Source organism: Cenococcum geophilum (assembly GCF_001692895.1).
Source record: "Cenococcum geophilum 1.58 unplaced genomic scaffold K441scaffold_71, whole genome shotgun sequence".
Taxonomy (NCBI): Eukaryota; Fungi; Ascomycota; class Dothideomycetes; order Gloniales; family Gloniaceae; genus Cenococcum; species Cenococcum geophilum.
In genome coordinates, this window is record NW_027137629.1 from 544,946 (window position 1) to 564,178 (window position 19,233).

The 19,233-nt window shown below is 46.7% G+C and overlaps 7 protein-coding genes across 7 annotated transcripts; 3 read left to right on the top strand and 4 right to left on the bottom strand.

The window, feature by feature from the left end:
• The first annotated feature begins 2,674 nt into the window (after nt 1–2,674).
• Nucleotides 2,675–4,891, top strand: K441DRAFT_700689 (SET domain-containing protein). The gene is made up of 7 exons (XM_067653273.1): nt 2,675–2,905; nt 2,954–3,209; nt 3,300–3,541; nt 3,597–3,651; nt 3,732–3,794; nt 3,878–3,989; nt 4,275–4,891. Exons 1-7 carry the CDS (start codon nt 2,723–2,725, stop codon nt 4,657–4,659), a joined length of 1,296 nt encoding a protein of 431 aa, XP_067497692.1. The 5' UTR covers nt 2,675–2,722; the 3' UTR covers nt 4,660–4,891.
• A 150-nt stretch (nt 4,892–5,041) lies between these two features.
• K441DRAFT_669466 (ATP-sulfurylase) lies at nt 5,042–7,806 on the bottom strand. The gene is made up of 9 exons (XM_067650142.1): nt 7,756–7,806; nt 7,458–7,706; nt 7,240–7,389; nt 7,067–7,094; nt 6,829–7,011; nt 6,631–6,776; nt 6,508–6,577; nt 5,961–6,445; nt 5,042–5,903 (listed from the first exon to the last, which is right to left on the bottom strand). The coding sequence occupies exons 2-9, from the start codon at nt 7,474–7,476 to the stop codon at nt 5,263–5,265; spliced, it is 1,722 nt and encodes a 573-aa protein (XP_067497693.1). The 5' UTR covers nt 7,477–7,706; nt 7,756–7,806; the 3' UTR covers nt 5,042–5,262.
• Nucleotides 7,807–8,084: 278 nt separating this feature from the next.
• K441DRAFT_669468 (phosphoadenosine phosphosulfate reductase) lies at nt 8,085–9,472 on the bottom strand. Its single transcript, XM_067650143.1, has 2 exons — nt 9,170–9,472; nt 8,085–9,109 (listed from the first exon to the last, which is right to left on the bottom strand). Exons 1-2 carry the CDS (start codon nt 9,324–9,326, stop codon nt 8,334–8,336), a joined length of 933 nt encoding a protein of 310 aa, XP_067497694.1. The 5' UTR covers nt 9,327–9,472; the 3' UTR covers nt 8,085–8,333.
• Nucleotides 9,473–10,791: 1,319 nt separating this feature from the next.
• On the bottom strand, nt 10,792–13,225 carry K441DRAFT_325258 (uncharacterized protein). The gene is made up of 4 exons (XM_067641197.1): nt 12,914–13,225; nt 12,727–12,856; nt 11,960–12,653; nt 10,792–11,895 (listed from the first exon to the last, which is right to left on the bottom strand). Exons 1-4 carry the CDS (start codon nt 13,104–13,106, stop codon nt 10,879–10,881), a joined length of 2,034 nt encoding a protein of 677 aa, XP_067497695.1. The 5' UTR covers nt 13,107–13,225; the 3' UTR covers nt 10,792–10,878.
• A 305-nt stretch (nt 13,226–13,530) lies between these two features.
• On the top strand, nt 13,531–14,414 carry K441DRAFT_669470 (glucocorticoid receptor-like (DNA-binding domain)). Its single transcript, XM_067650144.1, has 3 exons — nt 13,531–13,657; nt 13,764–13,935; nt 14,054–14,414. Exons 1-3 carry the CDS (start codon nt 13,551–13,553, stop codon nt 14,114–14,116), a joined length of 342 nt encoding a protein of 113 aa, XP_067497696.1. The 5' UTR covers nt 13,531–13,550; the 3' UTR covers nt 14,117–14,414.
• Nucleotides 14,415–14,615: 201 nt separating this feature from the next.
• K441DRAFT_325350 (uncharacterized protein) lies at nt 14,616–17,319 on the top strand. The gene is made up of 4 exons (XM_067641198.1): nt 14,616–14,801; nt 14,870–14,985; nt 15,049–15,861; nt 16,004–17,319. The coding sequence occupies exons 1-4, from the start codon at nt 14,734–14,736 to the stop codon at nt 17,209–17,211; spliced, it is 2,205 nt and encodes a 734-aa protein (XP_067497697.1). The 5' UTR covers nt 14,616–14,733; the 3' UTR covers nt 17,212–17,319.
• Nucleotides 17,320–17,912: 593 nt separating this feature from the next.
• Nucleotides 17,913–19,098, bottom strand: K441DRAFT_708939 (uncharacterized protein; the record flags this gene model as incomplete). The annotated part of the gene is made up of 2 exons (XM_067653817.1): nt 17,913–18,199; nt 19,089–19,098. 2 exons carry the CDS (start codon nt 19,096–19,098, stop codon nt 17,913–17,915), a joined length of 297 nt encoding a protein of 98 aa, XP_067497698.1.
• Nucleotides 19,099–19,233: the final 135 nt, after the last annotated feature.

Genomic DNA, 19,233 nt, shown 5'->3' on the forward strand with positions numbered 1-19,233 from the left:
TTATAGCACTGGCAGAACTTGGCAGAACTACGCACTAGTAAGTTGCCACAAATTGCCGCATATTGCGGTTATGTGACGCGAAGATTGTATATAGCTTCGAGCGGCGCTCCCCTTCTTCTCCTTTCCTTTCTTTAGCTTTAGATTCTCGTTTATAGACAATCCAATCGTATAGGCTTGCGCGACTATTTTGCCGTACTTATGTCTCGATTGACTGAGTCGCTAATAATGTACTAACTTATAGATTTGATATAGCAGCTGCAATTAAATTAACGGTCTAGAAGATTCTATAACTGGAGTAGTTACCCCTAGTTTTATGCACTGATTTAAAGTCCCTTTACAACTGCCTAGTTAAACTAGGTATGACATAAGAGAAAAGGCTTATAGTCGACCTAATATGCTTACGTTAGGCCTATAAACAACATAAGATTACGGAGGTTAAATGGATTAGCAGCGGAGATAACCTAGCGGACGCCATAATTAAGGCAAAGCCGTGTTAAGCCCTTAAAACCCTAATTAATACGAATAAGCTTAACCTAAAAGTCATAGAATGGGTAGAACGGGACTAACGGAGCACCTATAGTACGTCTACGGCCCGTTAAAAGGCCGTACGGCTCGTTATACGGTATAGGTAGAAAACAGTGGAAAGCTACGGTGGAACTTGGTAGACTCACGTGACCTGCCAAATTTTGCAGAGTGGTTGAATTAACCAATTACGATTTTCCATCCCTGGGATGGAAAATCGCCATTGGCTCGCTTAGCACTAGCGCCTTGGCGGCCCTCAAAATCTAACTTACGGCTCGTCTACTGCCCGTTGAAAGGCCGTACGGTTTATTTTACGGACCGTAAGCAGGACTTACGGCCAGCTTAGGGCACCGTTTGGAAGGCAGCCCAGAAGGCACCTCGGGAGGAGTTTCCTATGTATTTTCTTATGTGTTTTATAGTTCTATTAAGGCAATTACGGAGGCTGTACACAAGTGGTTTTATTTTCCAAGTACCGCTAGTGTATAATTACAGCACCTAGTATACGAACGCGTATTTACGCGTTCGTGCACCAACTACCTACGTGCTGACTAATTAGGGGGGAGGCGCGTCAGTATATAGACCGCGTAGTCTACCTTAATAGAATCGACAGTCACCATCTAAACAAGCATACGATACTACATGTATTTCGTGCCCGTGGATACGACTCACTTGTGCTATTAAGTTAGTACGAACAAAAGCATTTATCCTTCATTACATAAAGCTTGTTCCACCTTAACCTATCTTTTACTTACCTATAACTTTTATCCTATACTGTTAATTAGATAATTATATATTTCGGTTAAACTGGCCTCTTATAACTATCTAGGTAGGGACTATAGTCCTTTAAATACACAACGCAATACACAATGCTACGCCTAAGAAATGTACTAAGTACGTTAGTGTATTAGTACATTAGTATATCCTACATTCCTACGTTCCCATATTTCTATATTCTAAACTTATAACGTAACTAGTCACGTAATTCGGCTACTCCTTATTTTATAGCTCGATTGGTTTTAGCGCCTCCTATATACTATTTTAACTAACCCATTTATATCTCTTCTTAGTAGTTATACTACTACTAATATAAGGTCTGTAATAAATTAATTAGAAATTAATAAGTAAGATATAGAACTTAATAAACTAATAGAGTATAAATATAAGAATAACCCCTAAATAGTAGATATAATAAAAGCGATTTAAATAAAAAAACGGCAATATAAGGATATTATACTTACTAAATATAAAATCTGTAGTAATCTAGTAAAATAGGCTGTTTTAAAAATGCGCTTATACGGGGACTTTTAACGAGGGACTATAGCTACCCCTTATCCTATAGTTTAACTAGTTTTAGCGCCTCTTGCCCTTCTACTACTAGTTTGTTTATACCCTTGTTAGGAAATTTTTTACCTGCATTTAGCCTGCATTTTACTATATCTCGCTGCATTTTACCGCATTAAAAAAGACTATAGGCCTTAAGCAGTATATAGGCAGCTATATTTATATATTTTAAAAGAAAAAATTATTTTTAGATAGTAAATTAGATATAGTATATTACATAATAATTTCTTTTATAAATTACTTATAAATTACACAAGTTATTCTACTTCTAAAAAAAGTTTTTCTTTTTTTCTTTTTTTTTAACTCTTTTTTAGAAGTAGAATAACTTATATAATGTATAAGTAATTTATAAAAGAAATTATTATATAATATACTATATCCAATTTACTATCTAAAAAAAATAATTTATAATATATAAATATAGCTGCCTATATGCTGCTTTAGGCCTATAGTCTTTTTTAATGCTATAAAATATAGTAAGATGCAGCGAAATGCAGGCTAAATGCTGGTAAATTTTTTCCTAACGCTCTCTAAGTAGTTATACTACTACTAATATAAGGTCTATAATAAGAAATGCCTCTTAGTATAATATAATTAGTTTAGAACTTTATAGGACTTAACAGGACTAGGGTATAGTAATTTAATTAGCTCAGGAGTTTGCAGGAGTCCATAAACGTGGCACTGGATCCTTGGCGTCACGCCGTGGCGGGATTTCTCCCCGGGACTAATTTATGAAATAAAAGTCAAACGAGCTTTATCGATAAGGAAGCCCCAAAAATTATTGTGACAGGGCTGGACATGACTCTTCCATAACTTTGTCCCAGTCACTCCATGTTTAACTTCGCTATTTTCTCCATTAATGTTTGAAAGTCTAATGTTTCCTAGGTGGCATACATACATAATGGCTGCCGCGCTCTCTCCAGGAGAGCAGCACCAATTTTTCATCAAATGGGCAAATAAGCAAGGAATTGAAATGAATGGCGTGGCTCCTGCAAAATTTGTTGGCAGAGGTATAGGAATAATTGCTGCTCGAGATCTTGAAGTCAGTCAGGTTTTAGAGACCTTTAACTAATAAAGCTAAATCCACAAGAAAGGAGAAAAAATCGTTTTCGTGCCCGCATCAGCCTTGATATCAATTGATTCTAAACCGATCAGGAGCCGTAACTTCCCGAAGAGCTTTTCAATCCATGGGCGACTTGCGGCGCATTTGGCTCTTACACACAGTGATGTAGAGTCTAGCCATAAGCCCTGGCAGGATATTTGGCCAAGTGAAGAGGACTTTAAAACCATTCTCCCTTTGAATTGGCCAGATAATCTTCAGAGTCTTCTGCCCGCGGCTGCACAGGGTAAGTAAACCCATTCCATTTCTCGCCTTTCAAAGTATTGAGACAGGTGTTATGATGCACAGCATAAGTAAGCTAACACTGAAATAATAGACTTGCTAGCTGCTCAACAGAAAAAACTGGAGAAGGATTGGAAAGATCTTCAACCTTTCCTGCCTCCAGATTCTAAAGATCTCTTCTCCTATACGTGGACGATCGTCAACACTCGATGCTTCTATTGGGATTATCCGGACTTACCACCCTCAAGACTTCCAAAGAAGAGACAGAGTCTCACTGCAGATGACTGTTATGCAATGTGCCCTTTCCTTGATTACTTCAACCATGCAGATGAAGGGGTACGTCGAGACTCCTTTCCAGTCACTCTTCTAAATGTAAAGCTAAGAATCGAAGTGTGAACCATTGTACGATATCCTGGGTTACACCGTAACATGTAATCGAGACTATAGTATTTTTGCATTCTCATGGCATCTATCTTCTGAAAAAATATCTCGCATCGTGGAACAGCAACTAATTTGTTCTGTACAGAGGCTGGAGAGGAAGTCTACGTCTCATATGGTTCCCATAACAATGATTTTCTCCTAGTGGAATGTAAGAATGTGCCCACCATCTCGAAATGCCCTACTCCGACTGATATCTCATGCAATATCCCGTAACAAAACTGAAAAATCCAGATGGTTTCATCCTCGAGCAGAATAATTGCGATACCACGCAGGTCGATCATCTTATCCTTCCTAAGCTTACCCAAGCAGAGATTGAGACTCTAAAAGAAGATAGTTTTTATGGGTACGTTTCTATGCCCTGTCCATAACAGTCTAGTTTCCTTGCGTACTATTTCCAACCGACTGCCTCCATCTTGACGTTGCCAGTGTTATTTCACTCCTGCTTGCCGATCCGTCAATAGCTCACGCAATATTTCATTATACATTTGCTATTGCACAGCCATCCGATTCACTGCTTATCGGCATATTCTCAAGTACTCCCTCCTCGCCATGATCTTCTCATCTCTTGTTTGTGCTGCATTCTCTTTTCCATCTTACTTAATTTCCATCCAATACCAACAGCCACTAGCAACTACACTGTCACAAACCATTCAGTCTGTCATCGCACGCAGGCTGCTCTGCGTCTGCAAACCCTTCCCGCGCGTCGCTACTGCGTCTTTGTGTCAGGCGCCGACGACGGGTCGTCGGATCAAAAGCGCATTGACATAAAATGCAGACAACTCCTCGATGAGTATGCGCGGGAAATTATTCATACAGAGGATGCCATTGACGGTCTAGACGTAAAGGATGGGTTTGAGATCGGGGTGGATAAGGCGGGGTCGGCGAAGGAGACGATGGAGGAGGGTAGTGTGAAGGCGGAGCGGAAGGATATTCTAGCGAAACGCTGGACGCAAGTGAGGAATATTGTGAATGAGTGTTCGAGGCAGCTGAGTAACGGCGGAAAGACAGACTGAGACTCGATTCTAGATAGAGTCTGTTTTAGTGAGCGACTAGAACGTGGTTACCCATGGTGAACCTACTGGAAAATGCGCTCTTCGTACCAGTCTCTGGAACGAACAGTTAGAATCCAGAACGTGTCAACAGTATAACAAATATCCGAGAAAATAATCAAAGCGACTAGCCCACAGAGTTCTCAGAAACGGACCGTTATGGGAACGTTCACGCTACTAACAGCCTCGCCTACCGAGTGTACTGTTGGGGTGGAGATAGGGGGCATGGGGCTTGCATGATGAAGATCTGCCCCGAATTGCGTGCTCGCCTTCAGCAAGGAACTGAGAGATTAGCGTTCATGCAAATCATCGCACGACTCCTGCAACATGCAAGGCATCTGTGACTCGCAGGGTTGAATCGCATAGACAATTGCTTTTCCGGGCCCGTAGCCCGGAAGGAATATGCACGATCTAGCGTAAGCTCTAACTGAACTTCATTGAACTCCGTCTATCCAATTCCCGTCTGCCATTCTACTCATCTTTTCGAACCAAACCTAGGAAATACTGTGTACAACCAAAAAGAAGTCTTGTGCTTCCCATCGCCTCCTGTCCGCTCTAAATAACCGCCTATAGTTGATCAAGCAGACCGCTAGCCTCTAGCATTAGTACGATCTGATGCACGATCGTTCGGACGTTGCTTGTGCTCAAATCAACCGTCAAATCCGCCTTGGTCGGTGTTTCATAAGGGTCATCCACGCCGGTGAATCCCTTGATTTCTCCATTGCGTGCTTTCTTATAGATACCTCGCTTGTCTGTCGCTTCACAGTACTCAAGTGGCGTAGCAACATGAACGAGGAAAAAACTGCCGTACTTCTCTACAATTTCGCGGGCCTGGTGGCGAGGTCCCTCGAATGGCGCGATTGGCGCTGCAATGACGGCGGTGCCAGCTTTCGTTAGTTCGGATGCAACAAAAGCGATACGGGCGATATTCTTGTCGCGGTCAGAGCGCGAGAAGCCGAGTTCAGAGGATAGCTCAGAGCGAACGGTGTCACCAAGAAGGAGTGTGACGCTGCGGCCACCTTGTTGATTTAACGTAACGTTAAGAGCGCGCGCAATAGCGTCCTTGCCACAGTTTTGATAACCGGTAAGCAAGACAGTAAAGCCTTGCTTTGAGCGAGGAGGATGCGACTCGCGAAGAACACGGACAACTTCAGGGTAAGAGAACCATTCGGGGATATCAGCGCCTGTGCGTAGGCGCTTGCGAAGTTCTGAGAAGACGCAGGGCGGTTAGTAAGTAAACCGGACACAAGAAGAAAAATTCGTACCAGTTCCGCTGATATCCAGTGTCCTCACGCCTGGGGGTACCTCATCCTTCGGCTTGTACTCATCGGTATCGGGGAGATATGTCATCTGCTGGAACGGCACGACCTCAATTCCCAGTTCATTCCTGTACTTCTCCACAATGTGCTGCGCATCATAGGGCCCGTAAAAATCAACTCCTCTGGAGTTTTTGCCTGGTCCGGCATGGTCACGGCCAACAATAAAATGAGTAGCACCGTGGTTCTTGCGGATAATCGCATGCCATAGAGCTTCACGAGGACCACCCATGCGCATGGCAAGAGGAAGGAGGCCAAGAACAGCCATGCCATTGGGGTAGCGAGGGAGGAGTGCTTGGTAAACGCGGACGCGGGTAAAGTGGTCGATATCACCCGGCTTGGTGAGGCCAACGACTGGGTGGATGAGGACATTCGCCTGGCGGGCGCGAGCAGCGCGGACAGTTAGCTCCCGGTGGGCGCGGTGCATAGGATTTCTATGAGTTATAGATTAGCGGCTGTCATATTTTTATTGCTGTAGCCATAAATGATATCTCACCTCGTCTGGAAAGCAACGACCCTAGACCAACCAAGCTTGTCAAAATGCAGGCGGAGTTCAGCCGGGGAATCTTCGCAATCCGTTAGCACAATTTGAAGTCCCTACAGCTGGGAAAAACCATACATCGAAGACCGACATAATCGTAATGCATCAGCCTGTCAATGGCCTCGATCTTGCCTCCAACGTAGAAGTCCTGAGCAGTGTAATACAGATACTTGATAGCGGGGTGCTCCTCATCACCTCCAAAGACCTCCTTAGCCTCCCTCTGTCTGGTAGAGAGTTAGCACTGCAATCGGATGCGTCCTGCCAGCAGTATCTTACTTGTCTGGCCTGTAAACATCCTCAACTGTAATTATAGCCAAATTACGGTCATCTCGGAAGTCGCGTAGGGCAATGCGTGCTCCAGGCATCACGCCAGCCTCTCCTATCGTTTCCTTCGAAAGATCGAGGCAAATGGGTATACTGAAGAGGTTCCCGTCCACAAGACGGCAGTCCGAGACAACGCTGTGAAGTCCGTTAGTTCAGCTCCCCAGGAAGTCGGCGGTTCCGTAACACATACCCATTGTAGTCTTTCTCAGTCATAAAACCTGAAGTGTGACCCTGTTAGCCATTATGTGCGCCGATAATGCAGCAAAATACGTATTTCGTGTCTAAACGCGAACTCGAGAGGTATAGTGTCAAAGCGTCGTGCAAACGCGGCAAAACAGCGGGGTGATAGGGGAAGCCGCATACCTTCCAATGGCGAAAAGCCTCCATTCATAATCAGCTCCAAGTCGCAAAGTTGCCTCTCGGTGAGGACAATGGCTGGGAGCTGCTCAGCCTCATCGTAGAGCTCCTTGCGACGAGGCGCATCGCGTGCGATGAGGTCCTTCAGGATACCGCCTAGATTCCCTTTGTCAGCCGGACTTTGTTGTGCTCGGCTCGCCAAGTCCGTCGCAAAGCGGTCTTACCATGAGGTGGGTTCGCCATTTCTTGTGGATGATGGTGAGAGGGGGTGCAGAGAGGGAAGCAGATGATGTCTTAAGAGTGTCGGGCGTGGAAATGAGGGTCAATGGCTCGAGTAACAAATATGGTGCGTTGCGTTGTGAACTCTTGTACAGCGTCAACAGTGGTTCAAGCTTTCGGCATAAACGTCGTACGCCAGGGGCAGAGAACAGATTGCAGCTACTAAAGAGAGAAGAGCGGAGGGGAGGAGTTGTCTTTTGTATGTTTAGTAGGGGAAGCAAAAGAAATGGTGGGCATCTTTACCAAATATTTTATTTTACATCGGCGGCTTAACGGATGCCCACAGCAAACAAGGCCTGGGTAAGCCGCAAAGGTTCGCCGCGGGGTTTTAGTGAGGTAGACATGGGAGTTCCAACACGGCATGTAACGATGATCGGCATTTCTTGGACTTATTGCGTGATTTAGCATGTTCTCCGAGCCTACATCCAGCACAAAGCACGAAGTCCGGGTGTTAGCGAAACCTCCGACAGTGTCTTGGCCTGGCGAAGAGCACCTCATAACAAAATTAAAGGCGACAATAGTCCGAGGCGTATGCTCACAAGCACGCGTCCCTTGCGCCGAGAGCACGGAGATGCTAATAAAAGTATACAAACGGAGCTGACAGGAATACTCTCTGCCGGCCCCTTCAATCCTCCTGACAATTTCTTAGTATTTCCTTCTATTTACTACCCTTTTCTACCATTTCTCACCAATCTCCACTATCTTCGTATCTCAATTCAGAGAGCACCGGCCTCCAGAAGGTCAATTGAAGCCACCAGCTTATTCAAAACGCCACAATATGAATACCAACGCCGATGCTAAGATGCTTCAAAACAAAAAAATCAAGAGCAGATATCCCCCCATAGCTCTCGCTGTTCCGATTCCACTTTTACATTCTGAAGGGCCTGGCTAAGCTCCTCCTCCTGCCTCTTCAACTCTTGCTGCCTTAGGAATTGGGCGTACTTCGACTTAGGGTTATGTATTCCGCACTCCGTCTTCGCACGACCTTTCCATCGCCCAGATCGCTCGTCCTCTCCTTCTACGATTGGCTGTGTCGAGTGCCAGTCGCCTACGCTCTTGTATCCGTTGTTGAGCAGTTCATTGTAGGGCACATTTTTTGTCTTGATGTAGTCCTGCACCTGCCTGAAAGACCAATTGGCAAGAGGGTTGACCTTGGTCAGGCCTGCTTCGTCGACCTCAATGATATCGAGATCACCGCGCTTTCCGCCTTGGCTTCTCCTCCGGCCCGTAAGAACAGCCTTTACCTGCAACTCTGAATAGGCGCGTTGAGCCGGTTCAACTTTGGCAACGTAGTCGTACAGCTCCTCGTTCTTCTCCCATAACCGCTCGCCGTGCTTCGTGGAGAAATCCTCGGCGGTTCCACAGTCTGCAGGCTTGTAGACGTGGATGTTCACGCCGGAATACCGTCTTCGAACGCGCTCAACCAGGGCTAGTGTCTCGTCGAAGTGGTGAAGCGTGTCAAGAAAGATGAGATCGACGTTGAGCTTGATTGGACCCGAGAGCTTGGATAGCATGTCAAGCGCGGCAAGACCTGTCAGGCCGAATGCGGTTGTCTGATATAACCCAGGCAATGACGTGATGCACCATTGGAGAATATCTGGTAATTTAGTCGGTATATGGAGAGATATTGGGCAGAAGTGGATTTCTTAGGACCGACCTTGGGGTTCTAGTTTTTGTAACTGTGAGTTAAGGAACTTAAGGTGTGGCTTGCTGAAATAAACATCAGGAAGGCCAGGCTCGCTGGAAGCACCACTGGCGTAACCAGACTCGACGTCTCTGGTGGCCAGAGGCCCGTCGTATACTGGTGACGACATGTTCTAGACGGAAAATTTACCTTTCGAGGGGTCCTCGGGTGTGCACGTGCGGCAAATGAAGTGGATACGAGGGTTTATATTCGCTTTGCTTTTTCTACAAGCACGAAAAGCAAAAGGGCAAAACAGATAGTTGGGTATTTGGAGCAGGACTTGAGGGCTGGATGGAGAGAAGGAAAGGTTCATGCAAGCCAGCGTATATATTCACGCCGACAACGGCTCGGTCTTTGAAATCATTGTGGAAGGCATCATAGCTTTTCTCAAGCACGCAATTTTAGCGCACTCTCCAGGTTGCTTAACAAAGATCTCACATGGCCCACACCCCATGAAATGACGCAGAAAGAGGATCGAGCAGTTAAACTTCTCCCGGCCTGAGCCTCCGCCCGGCAGCGTGCCACTGTGCCTGAGCATCAGTTTGACGTGCTGCTGACTAAAGCCCAGGGCCCTACGAGTGACGTGCTTCTAGAAAGGAAAGACGACGAGACGATAATCGCACTCTGATCTTGCCGAGCTGGCCTTCGCGCCTCCGAGGAGCTGCCCTACGCTTATCTGTCCGTTGAAGATTATAATGCTAGACCTCTCGTTGGTCGGTTATGGCGTGCTTTTTCTTTATCCCTTGCGCGAAGTCGGACTGTCCAGCGTTTCATGCAACCGCATGTTACAAATTCTAGCTCGCTGAGATTGATTTGGTCATATTGGGACGTAAATACAACGGTATTTGTCTCACTGTCGCTGTGTCGTTGTCCGAGGTTGAAGGTGAGGGGTGCGACCATGTCAGCCCTATATTAACATGCCCGAGGGAAGAACAAGCCACGCGGGGCCAAAATATTGACTTTTTTCTACCACAATGCAGCGCCCAACTACGCCTGAAAATAGCTCAAATTATACTCCTAATACCGAACACTCTGCCCCTGCTCGTACAAAAGTTAACGCTGTTGTTGCATTCAATGACGCGCATAAGATTCCTTACTACAAGGAAGATGTCTTTTGATATTTTTGGCGACGAACGCACCTCCGCATATGCGGATATTGATCAAATTCTTAAGCCTCATGTTAAGCCTCTTCTCGACGCCAGTGAATGATTCGTTTTGGAGGAAGACAGCGACTCGGGCCATGGCTCTGCAGACAATAATAACATGGTACGACGCTGGAAGGAGAAGTATGGCTTGGAGTACTTCTTCAACGTTACAAAGTCTCCAGGTATAGCTTGCATAGAGAACTGTTGGCAGCTTCTCAAGCCAAATCTATTAGAGGGGCCTTATTCGACAGGTGACGATATTATGGCGCTTGCAAACTATATTCGGGACACGAAGGTATTGCAATCGTTTATTGACGGGATGGTAGAGAAGCATATAGATCACCAAAATACCTCAAAAGTCTAGACAAGCCTTGATATTGCTCAAATCTTAAGCTACAGTAGTAGTATATGAGTATCCTCATAGTAAAATATAGGGCGTGACTCACGCTGAAAGTTGAGTTTAATATCACGCAGCCCTTTCGCTACTACACCCGATGCGACTTCCTGGCCCGTCCTATCACAACCCTACGGCCCCTATTACCCTGCCGTCGCCAGGAGTTTCATCTCCTCCTGGTCCTCCGCCGTCAACTTTCCCGCCTTTACCGCGTCCTTCCAGCCCTCCACGTGTTCGTATCCCTTCGAGCCTAACCTTCCTTTCAGCAGCTTCATCAGTTTGGGCGCCAATTTGCCCGTGGCATATACAATGCCATCTTGTTGATTGGCCAATAGAACCATTATCAATGTTAAGAACAGGCGAGCTCCATCTGTATCTTTCTGCATGCCTCGAACCAATTCCTTGACCTGCGCAGATTTCCATTCAGCCAAGTTGGTGGCATCTGACCGTTCTATGCTCTGCTGCTTCGTGAATTTCTCCAGCGCGGCGTTAACGTGCCGAAGGTATGGGCCCGCGTTCCCCCCACTGGCCGATGTATTCAACGCTGTGCTGAGCTTTTGAGTATGGCGTCTGGTCTTTCTACTTCGAAGTAATCCTTTGGATTGGGCACGAGCTATTGTCTCTGGAATGAGCTCTTTGACAGTGTAGGATACTAAGAGTTCGAGAAGCTGAGTCTGAAGCTTAACATCTTCTATCGCTTCGGCGCCGGACTTGTAGACCTGGAATCGTGAAGCCACACGTTCAATCCATAGAGCTGAGAAATCCGCCTCGTTTTCTGCTTCGAGTCTAGAAATCTCCTCCGTAAATGCAGCTTCCGTATCGAATTCGATTTCTTGAAATATGGCTTTGAAAACCGGTAGATGGAGCAGGTTATCTGGATCCTTCCGTAGAAAATCGTCGTACATCTCGGATTCCTTGAGAATGCAATCCTGCTGTCCGACCTGGCCAAGCTTTTCCCATTGGATCTCGGCTTGATTCCGAGACACCTGCTTAATGAAAGCAGAAATATCATCTCTATAGTTGGTTTGTATTACATACTCGTTGACGGTATGTACGGCTACTGAGCTTGAGGAATCTCTTTGTGAATCAAGAAATTGATTTTTTTGTAAACTAACGACCTCTGAGAGGACTTCGTCTGGGAAGAACTCTATGAGAGTAGCCTTTCTTAATTAGCTTAGGGATCCAACAGGGCTTTTATCTGCTAATAAAACGAACAAAACATACAGACAAATTTGTATATCCAACCTTGGCTAGTTCGCGTCGCTTTATGATGAGGTCGTTGTCCAGCCATGTTCTAGAAATGGCGTATCCTGAATAGAAAACTATGTTATTTGAGCTACAGCTTTGTATATATGTTTCGGCATCCTTCAAGCTGGGGTAAATATTGGGGAGCTCTTCTGTGAACCAGCTTAGATCAACATATGAAACATTGCCAGCCAGCAAGTTGCTAAGAATCTCATCTCTTAAGCGAAGGAAGAGCGATTGTGGTTTGAACAGTAACTGGCTTTCACCACAGGTTTCAATTTTTCCGCTGAGCTCATTTGCGGTATCGCCCAGAGCATCTTTTACCACCTTTAAAATGTAGCAGAGTGGCGGTATCCCGGAGAATGACTGTGCCGTCAGAAATGAGGGCTTAGCTTCGCTATATGCAGTTTCCAACACGTCCCTAATGCTGTGGTCTAAGGCACTTCGGTAGCTCAAACTATAAAGAAATGGTCCTTTCGATCCGTCGGTAGGGTGATCCAGTTCGAACAAAGTGTTATCCTCCGCGTTAGTATCGTTATAAGATTTCGTACATTTGGACAATACGTAAACACTTTCTAAAGATATGTTGTTGTCATGGGAGAAATCTGATATGGAGAGGAAATTTTGAGAACATGTGTACCGCAGTTTGTCCCACAGCAGATCTCTTTCACTCCTGTAACCATCATCTCAGTAAGAACCAAATACGCCCTGGATATTAATTTTTAGGAAATTAATGCATGTCATACTTGGTAAGAATCTCTTTTTTGTCTCCGCTAAGAATTGTGTCGTAACGAGACTGGTTCACAAGGCCAAGCACTACGTCTGCACCGATATCGAGTTGATGAGAGAGCAAGGGTATAGGAACTCGTTCGTTTTCTGCCAAAGCAACTTGAGTCAATAGGTCCCGAAGTCTCGTGAATGGAAGTTTCTCACCTCTGCTAACTATTTCGCGGAACTTCTTAAGCAGGTGGCTTGAAATAAGAAAACCGTCTCCAGAATAGCTCGGTAGCAAAAATGGCGACGCAAAAGTGCGAGAAGCTTTCAACCCTGGGTCATTCTGGAAGATCTCTAGGGGAAATAAGCCGATGAGATCATGCACGTCGTCTGAAGAAAATGTGAGAGTCATAGCTGTGGAGTGGACCGTATATTGAAAAGCGGATGGGAGAATCTAACTCCCATAAATGGCCAGATGTAGATGCTTCACAGGTTTGAGAAAGCTTGGTCAAAAGATTACTCTAATACCGATCTTAATTTGAGGGTCTAATGAATGGCTGGATGATGGAGATCAATGAAAGGAGCTTTTGTAATGCAGTCACCTATCCCTCATGTGCCGAGTGGCAAAATAGATATCGTGCTCTCCAGAGTTATTTCCATGAACGATTAACTACCTCATACGCGATAGCTCGATGCGAACTGATATGGGAGTTCTCCAGTTTCCGACCGAAACCGTGCCTGCTTCCTAAGATAACGCAAACCGCCCCCTAACAATTCAAATCTTATATCGGAGACATGCAACGGAAAGGGAAGTTGACCCTCACGACGCACCTTGAAATCTCCCATAGCTTTCACAATGTCGCAATTCCGAGCGAAGAAGCTAGACATTGGCTGTTTTGTCAATGCGCGCAACATCCGAGATCACACGAAGCGCAAAGTCTTCGCACAATATGAGCCTGAGAGGTAATACATACTCTTCCATCGACAGGAACAACTCCCAATTGAAGGCATACATATATATGGACTCTTGAAACAAAATTTCTTTAGCTAACAGTCAATTGAAATATAGGCAAGCGCTTCGATACCTAATTCGCAATACTGGCCTGCCGCAACGCGTTCGCGCTCAAGCCCAGCTTCAACTCTCGCAGATGCACTGCTATACAAGATTCACTCAGATCAAGAATCGATGTATCATGGGTGGGAAAGGAAGGGGTATATTTAGTGATTTTAGGTTATCAAGGGTAAGTGACAATGTCTGTGTGCTGCTTATTTGCACTAAAAGCGCAATAAATGAACGATGATCGTTTGCTCAACCATGCACATGCAATGGATCCTCTGCTAATAACGTGGTTCTTGTAGTTTCAATTTCGAATGAATGCCTTGTCTGGGAATTTACCTGGCGTGAAGAAAGCGAGTTGGTAGGTGTTGGAATGGCAGCGTATGAATCTCGACCGCTGGGCTCTTTTCTGGCGTGGGACATGTATATCAGGAACCGGGAGGCTCAGCATTAGACGGCGTTGGCGATCGGAAATGCAAAGTATTGGAGTATGAGGCTACCATAATCCAGGGAATGTTGCAGCTCCTCGCGCTGCGCACAATATTCGAACACTCGGCTAAGGTACGAAATGTATCGTAGGAAAGTTTCATCTGCTGGTGAATATGGCCGTTAGACTACATTCGAGTGCGCCGGGTAACGTCTAGTCACTTTTTGCATTCGTGGACCTGCAATCCTGTACGTGGGATTCCGTATATTGGGGTTCACAAACGCAGCTTCCCTCACTCATCAAGTAGTTATTACTACCCGCTCATCATCCAACATCAACCTTCTCTCACTCCATTCCACAGATCTAACCCTAGACATATCCATCTGATACTAGGACACCGCAGATCCTGTCGATTTTTCAACAACACTCTCGAGCCCGAAACAATAGGAAAAAATCCAACACCACAGTGAGATCGGCATCCACCTGCACGGCGAGCCTGATGAGCCTCATTGATAAATCTGCTTCGCCTCTTTACTACAAACCTTGAAAAGCACAATGTTCCGACGCAAGGTAGAGTCCCTCCCAAAGGACCCTGAATTCTCAACCAATCTCGATGATCTTGGGTACGTGTCAGGCTTGAACGGATCACGAAAGGTATAGTCCTCGCCAGTTAGCTTACTTCTTCATTTAGGTACTTCATCAACGATACCGGGCATATTCGAAAGATTGAAAATCCCGACGAAAGCTTCCAGTTCTTTATCACTAACAATGAGCGGTTCAACGAGGTGCACAGGGAGGCTATGCACAGTAGGCGACCGAATCTTCCAATAATATTAAAGGCCAACAAGAACTGACAAGCTTTTCGCGCAGAATGCATTCGGAGGGAAGTAATCAGCCGCATGGCCGCTCTAGGCATCCCGCTTTTTTACCTCCCCAGGCTCACGGCAGTTAAACCGGAGAGCTCCCCTCACATTCCCATACTCGCGACTCCTGCCGACATTCTTAAGACTCGCAAACGTGTCATTGTTTTGATCAATGACAATACACAAGATTTGGGTATACTAGCATATAGGGTGCTCTCTAAAGAGCTGGGAATAGACGGTGGATCAGTAGTTAATTTCACCAAGGAAATAATCCGGCGCTCGATCAAACCTACCAACGTACTACGGCCAGATAGCTCGGGAAGTTCATCCAGCGATGACCAAAGTAGCATCACCAGCCCGGAGCTGCATATTGAGGCAAAGAAGAATCTTGCCCGGCATGAGTTTGAAGAGGAGTACAAGAAACGACATTATTCTAAGTCTACCCACGACGGCGAAGAGCTCACCGAAGAGACCAGGAAGTCCATCAAGATCGCTAAAGAGTTAGCTGAAATCGAGGACAAGAATGCTCCCGGTCTAATCATATTGAACCCCGGGCAGACATACTACTCACATCGGTTCAACGAAGCAATGACGATCGTGGCGTGGCAGGCTCAACCGCGTAAATCACTGCTTCACGATCCGATCAAGATTGACAAGGACGAAAACACGGTCGAGAGAAATAGGAATTCTGCGGAGCACGTCAAGTTTGTCTTCGAGAATGTCATTAACAACCCCAAGTTTGTCGCCCCGGATGCGGAGATCTATGTTATTGCAATCGAGAGTGGAGTAGCAGATGTTGTGAAGCTTCTCAATGAAAAGTGTAAGTTTTTCCTATTCAGAGTCCGGGTTGCTCAATGATTGAGCAGCATGCAAGGCGTATCCAAACCAAACCCTCTACCCCAGCTAGGTTTCAAGGGTACTAGAGCAACAGTGTTCTTTCCAACTGACAAAGCTATTTACAGGGCACCGCTATAATCGTGCCATCACTGCCATGGCATTAATCCAGCCATTCACCACTGCCGACGAGATTACGAATCCTGGCCTTGCATCTTTCCTCCAGCACAGAGGCCGCTCCTGGGTCGTTTCTCCCGGTGAAACACCGAATATCCCAATCGCAACGCCTTTTTCATTCAGGCCAGTTAGATCTGGTGGGACAGAAATTGATGAATCCCCTGTGGAGAAGAATGATGAACCCTCACTATCGCCAAAAGAAAAGGACAACAGGGTAGACTGGCTAGAGGACATGAGGGAGGAGAACAAGCATCTGGATCGCCCTAGTCTTCTGAGCGAGAGGGCCCAATGGCAGGTGGGAATGATCAAGGCAAAGGTCAAAGCCGTCCAAGGCAAAGACGTGGAAGTAGTTGTGGACAACATTGAGCACACAATGACGGTTATTGAGAAAGTGCCAGCAAGCTCCTGCGCTGTGTCTTCGGGCTCAGAAGAGGATTTCGACAGGGCACAACGGTCTGCATCGCCCTCGCCAGAAATCCACCAGGCTACCAGCAGCACTTCCAAAGGTAAAGACAAAGCTAAGGTCATCGTCTCCGAATCCAAATCTCCGGAGAGTCTTGAACGTACCCCTACGAAATCCGAAGGTGGAGCTGGAATTGCGAACTCAAACCCAACGCCAGGAGAACCTGACCAATCACAGCCGGTACTGGACAGGCCATCATTCGCGGGTGCTGCGGAATCTGCCGGACTTCATGCCCTCAACTCTAGAGAACAATTGCTGTGCCCAACTTTCTCAGGTGGCAGAGCCCCTTTCCCTGAGTGTATCTTCCCTAATATCTACGAATTGGTGCTGGATTTCTTCGAAGAAGTCGCAAGAGACCCTTTTAACTACTCAAATCCGGAATTTGTAGTTCTAGATGCTGCAAGGGGAGATGCGGCGCCCACATTCCCGGACGACCTAGAACCATTGGGGGAAGAAATAATTGGTGACGAGGACCCAGAGTCTGCGGGTGCAGCAGAAGGAAAGGGGAAGTGGAAGCGAATAGGCACAGGACCGAAGATCAAGTTTGCAGGTTCTATGGTTGATGCAGAATTGGTTAAGGGCGCAGGACTAGGGAAGACGACAGATGAGGAGCTGAAAAAATTGGAAGATTTCTTGGAAGGCTCTGACGGTGAAGAGGAGAGGTGCGGCAGAAAAAAAAAAGAGCGAGGCTGGTGATGAGAACTCCGAAATGGAGGGCGGGGGGGCTGGGGAGGCAGTCAAGGACTTGGCTGGAGAGGATTTGAGGAAGGGCTCAATTCTCAAACCGAGAAAGTAAGACGTAAACAAGTAGTAACAAGGCAGGTGTGCGGATACAACTAAATGAGCTAGAAACCCCATATTGGTCAATTGGGCACTTAACGGCATGTCTGGTATCGCTTATACCTTAAGGAGATGTACTCCCCCGCTCAACTGATGAAAGGTATACTTAGGTGGACTCCGGAAAGCTTCGTCGTGGGTAACTGGACAGAACGATGCGGCAGGACACAGACTACTTGGGCTTTTTTAGATGTGGTTATTGATGGCAGCCAGAGTTATCCAACAGCTGTAACGTACCACTATAGAATAGAAAATCATAGATGCTAGATTCAGGCTATTTTGAAAATCTACTAGTGATTGATTCGATCCAAGCAATAATCAGAGTCCCCAGTAGCTAGTTTTTGGGTTCTGTACCTGGTATGCCTTGAGAAATGTGAACATTTTAAAAAAAAGCCGTAGCTTTAGTACCACCCAAACGCCTCCCAATGCGCAAACCTCCTTCGAGTCCCCTCTCAAAGTATAGACTCAGTACACAATTACATCCACCTATCCATGGGCCCGGTTCCTTAAGCTGTGTGTTTCTGTCACCCTCTCCTAAACCTCACACAAGAGCCAGATTCCTAGACATCGTTAAGTAGGTCGTCCAAATCGTCATCATCATCCCACCCGCCTCCTTTCCTTCTCGTCACGACAATGCGCTCCTCCTCCTTCTGCTGCTGCTCGGACACGGCGCCTAGCAGCTCCTTGAGCTGTTCTTCGGTGACTTTCTGGCGCAGCTGGCCGGATCGTGCGAGCGTTATCAGGCGGTTCTCGACGTCGGTGGCGCGTGACTCTTTGACGAGGCGGATTCGACCGAGACGATCCGCAGCTGGGGGCGTGAGGATTTGGGCGAGCAGAGAATTACGTGCTTCAGCTGTGCGGAGAGGCTGTTAGCATAGAGGGCCCGAAATGGTGAGATGGTGCGCGCGTGTCAGCTGTGGGACTAGGACAGGGGAAAGTGGGATGGCAGTCGGCGGGCGTCAGAATCGGTGGCCGAGAGTTGGGGGCCTTGGGGGTTTGGAGTAGGATTTTTGTTCTTGAAGGAATAGGTGCGTACCTTCGCGTTGTCTGTGAGAGAGGATGTTAGCTAACACGCTCGCAATGGTTTGGCAGACTAATGCACCTCTGCTGGTCTTCCTGTCCGCCTTCGCCGCCGCTGGGGCTCCCTTGCTGCTGGCGGAGCTGCTGTAGGCGCGCGCGCCGGATCTTGAGGCTATGTTAGCGATACGGTGAAGGAGAGGTTAAAGGAGAGGTATTGAGGCATACTTCTTCGAGATCTGTCTCAGACATGGTGATGTCCGGAGAGGTAGTAGTATGGAGGGGTATTCTGGGGGAAATATCACGATGCCGGTTTGGCGGGGTGTCTTGCAGAAAACAGTCTCCGTAGAGCCTTGGGTTCTACGGTGACCGGAGACTGCTGAGACCGAGGCACGGCGCTTTCCCATGCTGTTGTGCGCTCGTGAAAGGGTCATGCGTCCAGCAGAGCGTGCGAGGTGTTGCGGTAGAACATGCAAAGGCGTCCTCAAAAGGACTATCCAGATACCTAAGCCACTGAGTATTTTGGCATTGGAACTGCCTCGAATGCTCGTCCTAGACATGTTCTTTTGTTGTGGCACAAACTAAACAAAACGGCATACCCAACCAACAGGGCACGGCGCAGCTCAAGCTTTGGGGGCGAAAGCTGGTGGCGAATCGGGGCCTGTCAAAACCGATTTGTCTCCGTGTATACCTGCTTAGTACAAGCCGAGTGCTCGCACAGCAGTACATAGTGCGGCACGCATTCCATTGTAGTCAATATATCGGCATCCCTTGGTATCTATTGGTATCTATCGGTATTTATTGATCACCGTGGAATCAGAAGCACAAGACCCGAGACTTGGTCGGAGTGGCTGATGTCGATCG

Excerpts from the sequence above, each read along its gene's own strand:
- K441DRAFT_700689 (XM_067653273.1), top strand. The coding sequence starts at position 2,723 with ATGTTTGAAAGTCTAATGTTTCCTAGGTGGCATACATACATAATGGCT. Across the intron at positions 3,210-3,299 it reads TCTGCCCGCGGCTGCACAGG|ACTTGCTAGCTGCTCAACAG; the intron begins GTAAGTAAACCC and ends CTGAAATAATAG. Across the intron at positions 3,795-3,877 it reads TGATTTTCTCCTAGTGGAAT|ATGGTTTCATCCTCGAGCAG; the intron begins GTAAGAATGTGC and ends TGAAAAATCCAG.
- K441DRAFT_669466 (XM_067650142.1), bottom strand. Across the intron at positions 6,777-6,828 it reads GATGTTTACAGGCCAGACAA|ACAGAGGGAGGCTAAGGAGG; the intron begins GTAAGATACTGC and ends ACTCTCTACCAG. Across the intron at positions 5,904-5,960 it reads ACTGGATATCAGCGGAACTG|AACTTCGCAAGCGCCTACGC; the intron begins GTACGAATTTTT and ends GCGTCTTCTCAG.
- K441DRAFT_669468 (XM_067650143.1), bottom strand. The coding sequence starts at position 9,326 with ATGTCGTCACCAGTATACGACGGGCCTCTGGCCACCAGAGACGTCGAG. Across the intron at positions 9,110-9,169 it reads ACAAAAACTAGAACCCCAAG|ATATTCTCCAATGGTGCATC; the intron begins GTCGGTCCTAAG and ends CTAAATTACCAG.
- K441DRAFT_325258 (XM_067641197.1), bottom strand. The coding sequence starts at position 13,106 with ATGACTCTCACATTTTCTTCAGACGACGTGCATGATCTCATCGGCTTA. Across the intron at positions 12,857-12,913 it reads CCGCGAAATAGTTAGCAGAG|AAAACGAACGAGTTCCTATA; the intron begins GTGAGAAACTTC and ends TTGCTTTGGCAG. Across the intron at positions 12,654-12,726 it reads AAAAAAGAGATTCTTACCAA|GAGTGAAAGAGATCTGCTGT; the intron begins GTATGACATGCA and ends TGATGGTTACAG.
- K441DRAFT_669470 (XM_067650144.1), top strand. The coding sequence starts at position 13,551 with ATGTCGCAATTCCGAGCGAAGAAGCTAGACATTGGCTGTTTTGTCAAT. Across the intron at positions 13,658-13,763 it reads GCACAATATGAGCCTGAGAG|GCAAGCGCTTCGATACCTAA; the intron begins GTAATACATACT and ends ATTGAAATATAG. Across the intron at positions 13,936-14,053 it reads GTGATTTTAGGTTATCAAGG|TTTCAATTTCGAATGAATGC; the intron begins GTAAGTGACAAT and ends TGGTTCTTGTAG.
- K441DRAFT_325350 (XM_067641198.1), top strand. The coding sequence starts at position 14,734 with ATGTTCCGACGCAAGGTAGAGTCCCTCCCAAAGGACCCTGAATTCTCA. Across the intron at positions 14,986-15,048 it reads GCACAGGGAGGCTATGCACA|AATGCATTCGGAGGGAAGTA; the intron begins GTAGGCGACCGA and ends CTTTTCGCGCAG. Across the intron at positions 15,862-16,003 it reads GAAGCTTCTCAATGAAAAGT|GGCACCGCTATAATCGTGCC; the intron begins GTAAGTTTTTCC and ends AGCTATTTACAG.